Here is a 16,135-nt window from a genome sequence, read left to right on the forward strand (position 1 = left end):
AAATCACTATCAAAGTACTTAAATAGGAAGACCAAGTAAAATGCCAGTACACTACTTGGTGGGGAAGAAAAACAAAAACAAACAAAAAAATCCAAAGACAAATAATACTGGTTTTACTGATGGGATTAATGTGGTGTTTTTGCACCACTCCTCACTAAGTCAACTGTAAACAGATGCTTAGTGCACTATCAGAAATAAAGGAATAAGGCCTCAGCCTAGAATAGTAGAAAGGTTGCATTTTGCTATCTTAAAATTGACTAGCCTGATGAAGGTCACCTACCTGCTCTTTCAAACATCTTCTGTCTTGAAACCTTTAGTCACTGAGATCCTGTGGAGGACAACATAGCACAAGACTAGAAAGGGACAGGGAAAAATGTACAGTCTAACATTTTTAAATAAAAGAGAGCTGGATAGTTGCAGACTAGTCATCTTAATTCTATTTTTTGGGAAAGATGTAGAAGAAATCAAACATGGAGACACCTGCAAGACACTAATCAGATGACCAATATTCAACCTTTGTTTGATATGCATAGGTCTTAATAATTCTCTCTAGTTTTTCATTATAAAAGAAATAATCTTTGTGTATATGGGACAAGCCACAGATCTCTCTTAAGAAGGCTTTTGATACTGTCTCCTAAAACAGATGCATAAGATAAACACAGACAATGCTATCACAGCATAAGAAAAGCTAACCTTTTGATAATTATCAGCTAATAGACATTACCAGCCTACTGTCAAACTAAAAAGCTCTGCTTCGTAGGGTTTTGCAGGGACCTACCAAGCCTAGTGTTGCATCAGCTTTTCATTTACAGTTGGGATGATGGAATAGTAAGTACGCTGATTAAATCTGAGGACAGTACAAGGCTAAGATGGAGTGCAAACCTAGTGGAAGACAAGATAAGAACTCCAAGTGATTTTAAACTGCAGAATCTACTCTGAAAAAGCCTAGAAACGTGAATTTTGAAGAGAGATTGAAAGAACTTACTCTTTTTCCTTATCCTTCTTTAGACACCATAGGTCTTCAAATATGTAAGCCTACTGCAGAGAATAGAATAACATGTTCTCCATTCTCCTGCTGAGCAGGACCCACGATCCTGTGCAACGTGCTCTAGGTGACCCTGCTTGAGCAGGGCGGTTGGACTAGATTATCTCCAGAGGTCCCTTCCAACCTCAGCCATTCTGTGATTCTGTGTGATTCTATGAGGACTCGTAGTAATTGGCAAAGAGTACACAGTTTAGCATCAGATGTAGCATACTGGGAAGGAGGAAGCTGAAAACAAAGATCCCCACCAGACATTCCTACACCTAGACAGCAGCAGCAGACAAAGAGATAATTTGTGCATGCTTAGCATTCTAGTAGCATTTTTGTAACTGTAAATTATGTTTATAGCACTACATTAAGTTAGGATTCTTGGAGGAGGCTTGAGGTGAAAGATCGTATTTCAATACATTTTAAAACCTTTTTACTGTTGGTTCTTCTGTCTTCTAGAATCCTTCTCATGGTAACTCAGCTCCTTGCATCTTCCTTTCCATCTTGCTTTATGAATTAGGATTATACACAGCAGGTAATTCTCATTCCCAATTGTGGTGTTCTTACATTTTTCTTTTTTTAAAATCCACAAGTTTCCCATCTGTCCTCTTCACATCCTTGGTATTTTAGAATAAGCTGCATCATGAGCAGCAAGATTCACAGGTACCATTCTACAAGATTAAGTTTTTACACTACATCTCTAGAACAACAAAAAAACAAAACAAACACACAGAAGGGAAAGACTTACAGCTTGGCTGTTCTAACCCAAGTAATAATACAACTGCTACAGCCTTTCTGCTGATCCTCAGGACAAATAGTTATGTGCACTATGATAAGATTTGCTAACATTAATCACAACCAAAATCAATTGTCAGCTTCTTTAAAAGAAGTGAGACTGTCTTTCTTACAATATATGCAGATAGATTTGAGCCATCTCCGCCCTTCTAGCATTAACCAGAAATCTCGGTGTAAAATCTGCACTCACATTGCAACTCTCATTCAGAAATCCTTTCCTGATACTTGTTTTGCATACGCAATCTAGAGTCAGTGGTCTCAGCACAGCTATGAGACTTTGCTTTTCATTTCCATGGAAAAGCAAGGAAAAGCAAACGCTGTTTAGCAACATCCTTTTACCCTTGGGGGAGCTAACTTAGACTTCCCTTCCCACACATTCCTCTCCCCCAAAATAATCCAAAAGTCACACAGCAAAGCTAGGTATACACATTCACCACACTCCTGCTTCTCTGCTCACACAATAGGTTCACGCTCCACAGGCTGGGCTTTTAGTCTCTCTCTTTTATCATAAAATTCATCAGCGTTTTATCTGTTTATTTGCTCCACACAAACCAATAAGAAAATAAACTTGCAGAAGTTGAGTGAACTCTTCAACAGTTACCTTTCTACTGAGCCAACAAGTGCTGTTTCTAGCACCACCTGTGTCCTGAAAGTCTCTCTCTAGCACTTTATTCATTAAACATGGAAAAAAAATATTTGGAAGTTTCTTAAAGCATCTTCTACACTGAGGAAGCTAGTTTTAAAATGCTTTAAAAGCAAACACAAGCAATGTTTCACATAATGGTTCATTCTCAGAAAAAGACTATAGCCAGCCTTGCATAGATTCCCATCATGTTGCATCAGAAACAAACTCTAGATACTTCAGTTTTAAATCACTTCACCTAGACCTCCTTCTAGAGGGCACATAGTTTGGTCTTACAAATACACCTCCAGTGCTGAGTCCTCACAAGCTAAGGAGGACATTACTCACAGTTACAAAATATTAGGAGTCAAAACAGAATTTTCCTGTGCAAGAGACTGCAGGAAAGAGCTCTTTACACATTTCTGCAGAGACCATAAAGCCAGTCTCCAATAAGAAAGAGACAACACTTGTATGTGTGATGAATGGGAAAAGGAAGTATGGGAAATCCTTCAGCTGCCATAATTCTTAGCATCAAATCTGGATTTCATGTTTGCTGAGTAAGAAGAGGAAAGTAGGAAAAAAAAAAAAGAAAGAAAGAAAAAAAAGATGCCCACCCACTATCACTACAAAAAAGTGCACTAAATATTTGTGGGTTTGCTTCATCCAACAAACCTCATGAGAAACTAAATTTCACTTTATTAAAAATAAATCTGTTAAGGCACATGTCCTTCAAATTACTAGATTGGTATAATAAGCTCTATATGCACTTTATATGCAAACATAAGAAAGGGAAGAAGGTGCATTCCAGAAAAGATAATAATGCTTTCATGGAACATGGGCATTGATCCAGAGTACTCAAGCAGTCCAGTGAGGGAAGAGGAAAATGCAAACGATCTCCTGGATGAGTAGAGAATGTGATCCCAGAAAAGCTCCTAGCAATCCAGATTCCAGCACAAGTCTGAGGCGAGTATCAAATTTTTCTAGTTCAGAGGGATGCTGCTTTCCCTCCACCTCCAGTCTCCTTCAACCGGGGCGAGAACACATGAGTACACAATCCCCAGTTACAGAAACCGGCAGAACCTTGCCAAAAATCCACTTGTACTGCAAGGAGGAGGAGGAGTGAAGTTCGCATTAATTACCAAGCAAGTTCTGTACAAACTTAACCTTGAATGCCTCAAAGGATGTTGGGCAATTTTACCTTTTACAGCTGCACTTTGAGAGCAAATGCTTCAGGATGGAAACCATGTCATCTCGTTTCAGTGCAGTAACTCAGCAGATTATAGCAGGTGATTATCTGCTTTTCTTCTAGCACTTAGCCCTGAATATGGTTTAAAAGGGTTATCTTACCTATTTTACTTATACCATGATGGTCTGATAAATACACAGCGAACTCTTACATTACCCAGAGGGGACAAACACAAGTCCAATTGTTACTGCTGGTTGCAAAAGCCAGTATTTTATTCAGTAACTTCCTAGACCTACAGGAAGGAGGAAACTAGTTGGTATATAGTTTTCTCCAAAGGGCAGCCAAAAAAATAAACAGTTAATGTCTGAATTTGTTTAATTGGTTTAGGAAAAGTCTTATTAATTAATTCTCCTTACTCTATGGTCATTTACACCCACTATATATTTCCCAGTCTATATGGAATAACTTCATGGGTCAAGTGTCCTACCTTGCATGTGTCTTCAGGATAACCATTCTCTTCCAAAGGGAAATCAAGGTGTCCTTAACACTTTTTGTTAAATAAGCGCACATACCTCTTACAAAGGCAAGAAGGTACACCAGTGAAACTGTTACAAGGTTTCCACAGGAAACTCATTTACTCACATGTATTTCATAAATCTAAAGAGCCAGCTGTCATCTACATGGGGAACAAAGCACGGGTATCAATGCCAGGGCGTTCTCCTCCGCTGATGTATCACAAGTTATTCTCAATTCAGATTAAGCTCCAACTTATTCCCAGAACGTTTTCCATTTCTGAAAACCAGGAGGCAATAGCTATTCTCTGGAGCGCTCAGGAGCGAGAGCTGCTGTTGAACGCTGCACTTCATGCTATAGACACCAAGATGAAATTCTTGGGGGACCAGCACCCCTAGTACTTTCTTGGACTTCACTAAGAATCTGCTTTCTCCAAACCTGACAAGCTGCATTTAAGAATACTGTAGAAGCTCTCCTTTTCAAAAGAGGCTTTGTAGGCAATTTTTTGTTTGTTATAAGGCAAAGACCCTCTCTGGTGGGTGTCTGCACAGACCCACGCTGGGTTTCAGCCCTCAGTAGCCCCGGACTCCCAGGCACTGCCACGCTACACGCAGGCGGCAAGAGCAGCTGCCAGGTACCGAAGTCCAGCCACGCACGTCGCTGCTAGAGACATGCTTGCAGGCTTCCTATATAAAACACTTTTCTTCTGTAAAATGGCAAAAGGGAAAAACAAGGGATAATTTATTTCAACAGAGCTGAAGAACAGACTTTAGCAGAGAATGACAAGGTAACCTTCGTAATAATGACTGCACTAGGAAAAAAAAGTCTCACAAGAGCATTAATCTTCCTTCAAACAGTTTTCTTCGTATTTCCCATGTTACTGTAAAAAGAAAGGTGTTGCAGGGTAGTAAGTGTGTTTAGTATTTCAAAATCCAACATACAGGAGGGCTGACAGACTGAACTAACCCAGAGACCTCTTTCATCAGTTGTTTCTGGTTTGGTTCGAGTGATTTTAACACACATTAGAAGAAGTCAGTCTTGATTCAACCAATTAACAAAGCAGTGATGAGGCAAGCAGATTGGCACAGAGGGACCATAAGAAACTGTTTAAGAAGTAAAATTGCTCCAGCTACCACACACACAGCATCCTCTCAGAAAACATTATGCAAGAATGTTGCTCTAATATAAATCTCTCTCTGTCTGTATAAACTTTTACTCCCCCTACCAAGCAACTGGCTGCAAGAAAAGCTTGCTTTAAGGAGGAACCATCTGAAACTTTCTTACAGAGCTCAAAGGAAACTCTTGCAAGGTCTTTTAACACTAAAGGAAGATACCAGAGTGTAAAGTAAACTTGACCTAAGACAATTCTCTAATGAATTTAATCACAAGTTGCCATTATTTTGTCATCAGGACTTCTCTTTAAGACCACACAAAACTTACCTGCTTAGGGCAAAAGTGACAGACCTCCAGCATTTAGAGAAAAAAAAATTTAGCAAGTTTGTGGACAAACCATATTTGGCAAGCATCCCTATTATCACTAGAGATCGCAAAAGCATGTAAAAGTTATTTTGGGGCAGCATCCCTCTAAACTCCGTGCCCAGACAAAAAGAGTCTGGTACATAAAAGGAGCTTCAGGAAAGCTAGGCACGGCTGAGGTGATGTTCTTGGGGACAATTTTAATTCTTGCTTGGGAACTAGAAAGACTATTTTTAAAAGGTGGGGCAGAGGGAACATCCCTCCCCTGAGCCCAGACAGCACCACAGAAACAGCAGTAATTGAGAAGGAAAGGGAAATCATTTAAAAATCAGGAAGCAGAGGGAAAACAGGGCAGAAACCTGCAACATACATGCAGTAAGAGCTATGAACATGTAAGGAGGGATGAGCATTCAGAAACAGGTAGAAGCATTTTGATGCACTCTGTTCACCAGTACTTACATCAGTATTTATTCACATTTTTCTGAATCAAATGCCTCTGCTCTGATACTCACTCCTTTCTTTCTACCCAAAGCCCTCAGAGGCTACTGAACTTTGCACAAAAAACAGACCAAAAAAGCCCACTTAACCTCCAAACCAGTCACCCTCAACCATGTCTGTTACTACTCTTCCCAAAGAGTTAAACTCTAGTGCCAAGGGCTTGACAAGAAGTGGCTGAGAATTTGGCATAAAAGCTATCAGTATAAAACTAGGATAAGTGGATACTACTCAACTGAGTCCCCTCAATAGGTGCAAGTGCAGAGGGAATTCTTGTATTGACAGTACACCCCAGAAGGACAGACTTCAGCAATGAGAGGTGGCGTTTTTGACATCTTACAGAAACCTTGGGACTGACAGCCTAGATTGGACAGAGCAATAGCTCCATTTTTGTTTTAAGTCAGGAAAGAACAAAAATAAACAGACATTGCAAATAAAGAAGTAGCTTCAGATAGAAAGTCCGATGAGGTAGGTAGACCAGAGCTGCTCAGAACAGAACAACATAACCAGAGCTTTATCCTCAACCCCTCCACACCCCCCAGCCTCCCTCTGCAAAAAGATGACTTACCACTATAAAGATGTGAAAACAGTGTTTTACATACATAAAAGGTAGGAGACAGTAAAGAAGATAGATCTGTTCTCACAGTAGCCCATCTTCTGCAAAAATACTACTCTTATCTGTGCACCGTAAGCAGTGGGTATACAATAAATTAGTGAGAGCCAGTAAACATAATAGTATGAGCAAATAATTTGCCATAATGCCACCATTGCAGAAGAGCAAAGGGGGGAGAAAAAAAAAATCCAAGAGGAAGGCTCCGTATTACATTTTTGCTTTTGAGGAGGTTTTGGCCAAGTATTTAAATCTGGACTTGCATTAAGTTTACTGAGCTCTTACAGCAGCCAGGTCTGAAACGGACAAGCTTTCAGTCAAAGAGAGTGACAGCATCAGGAAGTCAGCATTCACCAAAGAACCCATTTCAGCATTTTTTATGGTTAACTCTGAGAGCAGAAGGGAAGGCAGTTATCTGAATTGCTCAGAAGGCTCTATTGTTCCCTCTTCCAAAGGATTTTCCCCGGGACAGAATGGGTGGTGTGTGCAAAGCAAGCGGGAGGTAGGGGGAAGGGGGAGAGGCTTAGGGATGAAGACAGAAACAGAAAGACACAGCTTTAAATATGGATGTCTTAATTTTAAAAGTAATTTCCTACCTCCCACTGCAAGTGAGGCGGGATATTTCTGATCTGAAGTTTCCGACTCCTGCAGATGAATTGAAGAAAATAATTAAAAAAAAAAAAACAGAAAACATTATTACAAGATAAGGCTATACACGACAATGTCCACATTTAAGTATCTTTCCTACTAAGAGGGACAAAACCAAATCCACAGCTCAAAAAACAACAAATCACCAGGAGGGAATGCCAGGTCAAAACCATTTGAAGTCCAAAGAGCTGGTACAGTAATACTCGTTATATATTTGACAGCTGTTACATTTTATGAAGTCTCTACTTGAAGATTATTTTGATTTAAGCTTTCAGGTCTAGACTCTCTAACTTTCTCCACTAGAAATAGGTGTAATAATCCCATATATTTGTATTGGCTATTCCCCTTCACCCCTAAAGAATTTTTTTTTTTTAAATTCACCAAGAGGACACTGCGGGATTCTACTCTTTTTCAAGAAAAAGAAGAACAGAAAATGGATGCACACATTTGTTTTGAGATTAAGCTGTTCATTAACCTAAAGGACTACATTTTAACATTTGTATGGAAAAGGTTCCTTATCTCTGCAGTTGGGCAAAGGGGTGGAAATCAGCAAATTCATTGTATTCCCACCACTACCACCACCAATCTACCCCAGTTTGGGCTTATCTAGTAAATAAAATGTCCCCTTTGAAGTGCTGCTGCGGAGCCTGGCAGCACGCTGCCTGCCTTCGCAGCCGAGTCCTTTGTCTCCTCCCTTCCCCCAAAGTGGGAGAACAAACAAATGCCAGAGATGCCACAAAACCCTTGGGATTTTCAAGAATGTGTAGATTAACACGGTTTCAGCTGGGCTCAGGTAGTGCGCGCTCGTTGGGTCAGCTGGGCTACTCTCATAAGAGACCAGGAGCACTGAATTGGGGGAGGGAGAAGGGGGAAAATAGGTAGTGATCAAGCCAAGAAGGCCACAACTGCATGTTGGTTCACCAGAAACAGCTACAAGAGAAGTCTTGTGTTCAAACACGGAATTTCACTATTTTAATTGCTCAATACTGAACTCTCACAAAAACTTCACCTTTTAAGGACTTTTTATAACACAATAGAAGTTTGTTAAACTTATACAGGCCAGTAAAATCTTGCGATGAAACAGGTTTTAGAGATGTTCCTGTCTAGCAGTAAAATTGAAGGCTTTCATTTTCCCTCTCAGTTCCTTTTAAAATACACTCCTTTCCTTAACACTGCCACCCACACGCCCGGTTCTGCAATGAATTTTACATCTTGAAATGCTTTTCTCCAAAGAAATGGATGCAACTAGACACTTAACGTGGAAAGCTTTTTTGCTCAAAGTTCCCCTTACTAATAGTTTCTACCCTCAACACTACAGTGGCCACAAGATCAAGAACAAATGTGCGTTCTCAAGAAGATGAGCAGGTCTCAGTTACACAGCACTTGTCAGCTGTTTTCAACCCCTCTTGAGCGAGTAGGAGCTTATTTCATCATTTGATCACAAGCATGCAGACAGGCCAGAGGGTAGAACAAAGACCCAAACCTCATGCAGCCCTTTTAAGCCTTCATTTCCACTAAAACACAGGAAGAGTGAGGAGCTGCTTCACTGTGAGGGAGAAAAAGAAATTCCTTTAAGTCTGCAAAAATTTCCTTAAACTCTAATCTCAACAAGTGATACTGCTATGAAACGATTGCTCTAAATTAGCAAAACTGTGCTGAAATATCAAAATAACCTCACACAGCAACCTGAAATTTGAAAGTTTGGTCCTAAAGTAGAAAAGAAAAAGGGGATGTTCTTTTAATATTAAAAATACTGGGAAATTTTAACGCATAAAAATCCCAAACCACAAAACTGGCATTCGGCACTCTATTCAATGTGCTTCGAATTGTGTCATGCCATTAGTCTCTCGCACTTGTAGATTCAGATTAAAATTCATGAGAGTTCCATAGCCCGTAGTGGTACTYGCGGAGGGAGGTGAGCACACGCCAGCCTGGACAGCACACCTACTACATTTGTAGCAGGGCTCACCGCAGCTCACCACCACACACAACAGGCGCAAGCGCTCGCTCTGAGCGACAGGTACCAGCCGGCGAGCAAGAAGAGGGAAAAGTCCTTTCCAGAAGCACATACACAGACTTCCTGCACCCCGCCGCCACCTCGCATTTCATTTCAGAAGAAAAGCCTATGTCGCTTCAATTTTACCTCACAACACGCAAAAGATGGACCCCTCTCCTCCACCCCAAAAGCCTATATATATTCATATATTCATTCAAAGGAGATAAAGGACATAAAACAAGTCCTTTTCTCTTCCCCCATGGCTTTGAGGGGCTGAAAAGTTTGATGCAATTTAAAACTTTGCCGGCCGAAATTCACAGCACAGAAATAACTCGAGTGTCCTGAAAGGGAGGAAGAGGAGGAAGGGTGAGAAGCAAGGAAGAAACGCCACCTTCAAATTACTACTTCCTCTAACACATATGCAAAGAGTAAAAGAGAATGGAGGGCTAAGGACAAAACGGGTAGAGGCCACTGCACACCTCAGTTTATGGCAATAGTGAGACACCTATTGTACAAAACTGAAAGGTCACTTTAAAAATACAAGAAAAACTGTAGGAAGCATTTCATTTAAAACTATTTAAACCGTGATCAGATGCTTGGCTGCACTGTGACCAGTTTCAGCTTCAGTCACCCAGTGCATGAGTTTTAAATCTAGTCCTTACTTATGGACGGGAAAATTTTTACAAATTTTCTTTTTACATTATGGCTGTGTTACAGTTAGCAATTGGTGGGGGGGAAAAAAAAAAAAGGACAAAGCTTTGCATGGCCAAGAAAGCAGCGAGACGCAAGCAGAGTAAGGTAAAAGACCACAAACCCCTCTGAGACATTTCTATTTCAGTTACTATCAGCTCTCAGGAAACTCAAAATATCATTGTTTCTTAAAGTTATGTGTGAATCCATGTAACTTGTACTCCCTTTGCCTCTCTGCCCTTCTCCCCGGGACGGGCGCACGGCTGGCAAGGACAGCGGCAGCCGTGCRTGAGGCACCAGCTGCCCCGGACCCGACTGAACCGAACTGGGAGGGAGGGATGGAGGGAGGGAGGCGCAGCAACGGCTGCGGCCGGTGCGCAGTGGGGTCGCTCTTCCCGCAGCCCTCGCCGCCACGTCCCACTCATCCTGCCTCCGCGAGCACACGAACCCGGGGGAACCGGCACTCGGCTTCCTCGAGGAAAGTCCCAAACCAGCTGCAAGCCTGTAGCCAAGAGCAGGGGACAAATCTCCATTCAGCACACCGCTGCCGCAAGGCTCACTTTAGACTCCCGAAAGCACATGTCTGTGCATAAGCACAGCTCTGTACGCTACATGGGGGACGGGAAGAGGGGAAAAAAAACGCGGGAGCACATTCCCGGAAATACTCTCCTTCCATCTCAGATACCACCAGCTCTTTTTAGGGTGCTTCCACCCCCCTCACAACCCCGTTTTCTTCAGTGAGATGCAACGCATGCAAAGCTCCTAGTGCTACCACATCCTGGGCTGCATGAATGCATGAAGGGGTTTTTTTGTTTGTTTTTTACAGTCTTCGGTTTGTCTGTAACTGCTTTATTACCATAGATTCATTTAATCAATAATCCACCAAAAGTCTTAATAAATTCTTAGAAAAATATTGCTAGTGTATCTCATCTGTGCGACTCATGTAAGCCTTGGGTATGCACCTTTTCCACTTTAAGCAGGTTTTTGAATTCATTTCATCCATTATAAATACACATAGCTAATAGTAATTACCTGGGGGGGGGGGTCTTCATGAATTATACCAAGGATTTTGCTGTGTATCATATGGAAGTTTTTGAAAGCTACCTGCCATTCACAACATGTGAACAGATACGTATGCTTGTTTCTGTCTTTCAAACAAGTGAAGAACACCTTTTATTGGGGAAAGGGGAAACCAGACCTTCCTGGTTTCCGTATCAGGGTTGTCTATAGCCAATCATTAGGTAAAGATTTGCTGTACTTTCCTTAGGAGGAACCGCATACACTCCGATTCTTGCTCTCAGGTATGATGTGGGTAACTGCACTCAGTTTGCAGCCATCAGCAGTGGCTTGAACTTTAACAGATATGGATATTGCTGTGGATATTGCAGACTGGCAGCCTTCAGCGTGGGGGCCACAAACACCCCTGAAACTCGGAGAAGAGGGCAAAACAAGGAGGTGCTGTTGCACTCCTTCACAAGGAGAACAGCGTGTCCTGTCTGTGCTATCCATGTGTGCCAGGAGAGAAGGGGTAAAGTAGCATAACACAGATAATTTWCTAAAAGCCATCTTGGCAGTCTTTAAAAGAGAAATCTCCTGTATGCAAATACCAGCAAAGCAGGTGCAGGGCCTCCCGTGCCCATGACCCAAGAGAAGCCGCCACATATTTGGAACAGTGCTAAACACATCTCAGAGGGGGGGAAAAAAACAATAATTTCAGCCTTCTCCTACTTTACACATACCCTCTTTCCACTTCTCCATATGCATCCCTTTTTCCTCAAGCTATCAAAATCCTCTTGGGGTTAAAAGGTCTTAAAAATTAGCCGTCTATACCTTTCTGGGTTAAATAAACATATGCCACAATCTCATTATATGCTTTATGTGACATTTAGCAAAGACAAATGCACACAAGATCCCCAACCCCCTTAAGGGATAATGATTTTAAAAAACAGGAGAGAGACATTTATAAAGCAAAAAACAATAAAGTACCATGCTTTTTCTTACAGTCCCTAATCTTTTTGTCTCTTAGGTCATCTCTCATAGGTGTCTCAAAAGATTTATTTCACTGTTTGAGAGAAACAAGCACACAAACATTCAAAAGACTGTACTTCTACACTGCCACGGTATTCATACTCTTTACAGACCCATCTCAACATCCTCCCTCTCTCTAGAGGACTGCTGTCTCCTCCCTTAATTCCCATTCCTCAACATAATATTCCATGTATATAACTCCACGTAATATTCAGTTTTATTTCAGCAGCCATATGAACTATACACAAGTGCCTTAAAAAAAAAACACACGGCACAAAACTTTTTTTAAAAAAAACCCTTCTATTAAAAAAAAAAGTTAAACATGTTTGAAAGGATCAAACAAACATTGACAATTTTAGTCCATTCAGTTGTTTGAACTTAATACCTATGAGATAGAAAGTAAGTTGTCTACCTTTTCCACTTTATGGGACCTGCAAAGGGCAAGTGCTTATTCATTACTTCCATTCTAAAGTAGGCGTTACTATATTAGTAACCTGGAAAAAGCCTTGGCAAGTTATGCCAAGAGCACAGTTGCGGCATACGTTAACATCAGCATCTATCGCTCCCTGGTGCGGTGGCAGCAGGGCTCATGGTCCCGCAGCACTGACAACCGCGCGGGGAGCTGTCCTGCAAAGCCTCTCACCAAAACAACCCCTTTTCCCCCTCAGCTCCCAAGAGCCAAGCGAAGAAAGGACAGTCATTTCCTAAGCACAGATCACCGACAACACAAACTTAATGTGAGATACGGACAGCTGGAGAAGAAATATTTAAATAAATTTTAAACCCCCCCGAAAACTGTGGACTGTGGCTAATGCCATATGTGTGTGTGGGGGGGGGGGGGAAAGAACGATAATTTGTGTGTAAAATGTCTTGATGTGAACAGCCATAGAAGCAAACTTAGAGACACCTCTACCCAAATGTAACACTGCTGTTAATAAACTGAATTTACAGGGCAGGGGGACGAGGTGTCTTGTTTACTCCGAGACTAGAAAAACAGGCAAAACACTCTGAAATGCCACACGCACACACTCCAGTTTATCAGTTTCGCCCCCTCAAGTGGCTTTAAATAGTTAATGCCTGATCACAACAGAATGAATCAAAGTTTCTCATGCTCTTCCAGTGCAAAAAAAGAAAACAGGCTTACCGGCCAACCCCCCCTTAACTCTGGGTTCACATTAGGGTAGCTGGGGGGAAAAGCAGCAGCACAGTCTTTAGCACAAGGCAGGCAGGGGTCCCCTTCCTGCATAAGGCAGGTGATGGGGCAGACGAAGCCCTGGGCACAGCCGGCCCCGTAAGAGGGGCTGCAGTCTGAGCCCGTCTCCCGGCTTCACAGCAAAACACCACTCATTTAAGGAACCCTTCCAGTCTTTAAGGTGTTCAAGGTTGACTCCTCAAAGCACATAACAAACAGTTATAAGACCATCTGAATAAAGCTTACTGAATGTGCACCTTAAGCCATCTTTTCCTATATATATTTCTATTATCTAATTTACTTACTCCTTAATGAGCAGCTCTGATAAATACAAAGGGTCACATTCCTTCTCTAGAAAATAAGTATACTGAATTTCTGCTAAAAATGCACTTGGGATCAGTAAACTGACAAGTGAGGCTTTTGTATCATTTCTATTAAAAAGTAATTACTTTCTAGTGCACATAAGGCACGCTGTATTTTACCAAATCAAGCTATTAGCTTGTGAACCAGAAAGTTCATCTTGATGCCTTATCTGCAGAAAGAATAAAGGAGAACAGTTTCAAATACCTCCTAGTTAGCAAACACACAACCGCTTTTTATTTTCACGCGCGCCGCTGTGGACAGTGGAATACACGAAGAGGAAACGCTCCTGCTCCGGTTTCAGACCCCGTTCAGCAATTTGAGCAGACAAAGCTTGACCAAGCCACAGGCAAACTGCAGCAACACTCCTCTTTGTGATGCCTCGCTGCTTAATCCCAGAGCCGGATTTAAAAGCACCCTGTACTCCCACTCGGAATAAGAATTTTTCATAAAATTTAGGCAAAGACAATTTTTTCCTCAAAGCTCATAAACCCCGGCAAGACCAAGCTGGACCCTAACTCCAGGGGTCCCGTTTTGTACTGCGTACACAAGCCACCAAAGCAGCAGTTTTGGCGGGGCGCGCTATCTAGGCATGCAAGAGGAGATCTGGCTCTTGGGTTACCTCACAGATTGCTCTGTGCCGAGGATCAAGTTTCCTCCCAGAGTCTGCAGAATGCCTGATTTGCTTATAACTTTCCACCAGAACAAATGGTCAGCAAGCTGTGTACGCGGCCAGCGTGCTCCAAATAGAGCACGGCGCTGCAGAGTCACCCAGTAAATGTCTCGCACAAAGCTGTGCTCTAGTTTCAGGATCAACTCAAATATCTCATGTGTGACAGAGACGGGATTTTTGTGAGCAGGACATCGCTCAGGAAGCGCAACCAGAGGACTGGTATGAGCACATCCAAGTTAGGTCACGCAGTACAGTTACATCAACTAATGCAAGTCTGACTATAGTTTTTTTAATTTATACAGATAAGCTGGATAGCACGTTTTTGCTTATTACCATTTGCTCCAGGATTTTATTTCAACAATTCTTCACACTACTAATTAGACTAAAAGTTTACATTCATTATTTGTATATTCCCATGAGTGGTCCATAAAGACACTTTAAAAAAGAAAACTCTAAAGATTCTACCATTACCATATTAATGCCGAATTTCTCATTTAAAAAAAAAAAATAATAATCTTTCATTTTTCAGGTGTTGTTAATGACTGAAGGCTGTTAAAAATTTTTTTTTTAATTAAAGAATTAAATACTGCTTTGAATTTTATGAGATGTTCCAACATCTTTCAGTAGAAAAATGGCCTTTTTTTCCACCCTTAATTTTGTGGTCTCATTTCAGCCCTTCTCTTTCCTCTCTCAGAATCCTTTAGAGAAACTGTGTTTTGGTTTGGTTTGGTTTTCCAAAGCTGCAGTTTCTCTTTCCCTCCTCCCCTCCAGAGCTGGGTGCTCTGTTCCTCCCACAGTTGTACTACTGAGATGATTTTGTTGACTGAACATTTTAGAGCTATGGTCACTTGTCATTTATTCTCCCAACCCATCACTAACTGGCAACTAATTGAGACTTAGATAAGAGCGAAAACACTCAGGAGGCATATGAAGGACCAAAAATAACGCCTTTAAAAAGTAAAAGGGTTTCTAACCATGTGAAAAAATTGCTTATGAACTATCCTAACCAACTGAACTAGTAATCCCTTAATGATGAGACACAATGCTACTCTCCCCACTACCCTCTGCCAGCCACCAAGATAGTTAAAGGTTTCTTCTGTCCCCTTCTCTACTCATGATGCCCACAGGCATCATGAGTTGAAGCGGTCAATATTGCCATTACAGAACAGCTGCAGACTTTTACACCCACTGTAAGCAGCAGCTCTGGACTGGGACTTGCCCAGGACACCCCTGCAACATACGGCCAAGTCAGAGGCTGGAGAGCTCAAAATAAGGAAAGAAAAAGACAGAATTTTGAATTTGCAATGAACTGAGGTAATCAAAAAAAAGCCAGTGAGATGCTTCATCTCACAAAGCAGCTGCTGGACATACCATCGCAATGTTTCCATTTTGCTTGCCTTCCCCCACTACCGTCACTTACTCTATGAAAGTTTGTACCTCAGTTAGAAGCTTGATGGAAATATGTGACACAGCTATCGTGAATGATGTAAAAGTGTTGGCAATATTTTTGGCTGAGGAGGTATGGCACCACATTACATCTCGTCTTTAACAATAGCTCAGTGATTCATTCTTCCTAGATTAAAATATTTAAATAAAATCAGCAATGTTCACAGATAAACTCACTAGTCACCATACTGCCAACACCAACTTGTTCAACCATGAGACTTGCTTTTAAAAAGCTGTATTTGCAGAAAATATTGAAAATGCTTTCTGGATCCTTTACGTCACAATTATAAGCAGGGAATCTAACCTATTTTGGTCTTTTTCAGGCCAGGTTCAAGTGAAACTAAGGTTGTTCCTGTTCAGTTTGAGTTCACTGTA

General features: G+C 41.5%; 1 protein-coding gene across 1 annotated transcript in view; it reads right to left on the reverse strand.

Annotated features, from left to right (window-relative positions):
- Positions 1 to 16,135, reverse strand: part of IGF2BP3 (insulin like growth factor 2 mRNA binding protein 3) — a gene marked incomplete at its 5' end in the record, with an annotated part of 122,565 nt that overhangs the window by 92,056 nt on the left and 14,374 nt on the right. Inside the window, one exon of the mRNA XM_026082820.1 lies at positions 7,324 to 7,372. Within this exon, the coding sequence (XP_025938605.1) occupies positions 7,324 to 7,372 (49 nt within the window). The remainder of the gene's footprint in view (positions 1 to 7,323; positions 7,373 to 16,135) is intronic.

Source organism: Apteryx rowi, unplaced genomic scaffold (genome assembly GCF_003343035.1).
Source record: "Apteryx rowi isolate R43461 unplaced genomic scaffold, aptRow1 scaffold_595, whole genome shotgun sequence".
Classification (NCBI taxonomy): Eukaryota; Metazoa; Chordata; class Aves; order Apterygiformes; family Apterygidae; genus Apteryx; species Apteryx rowi.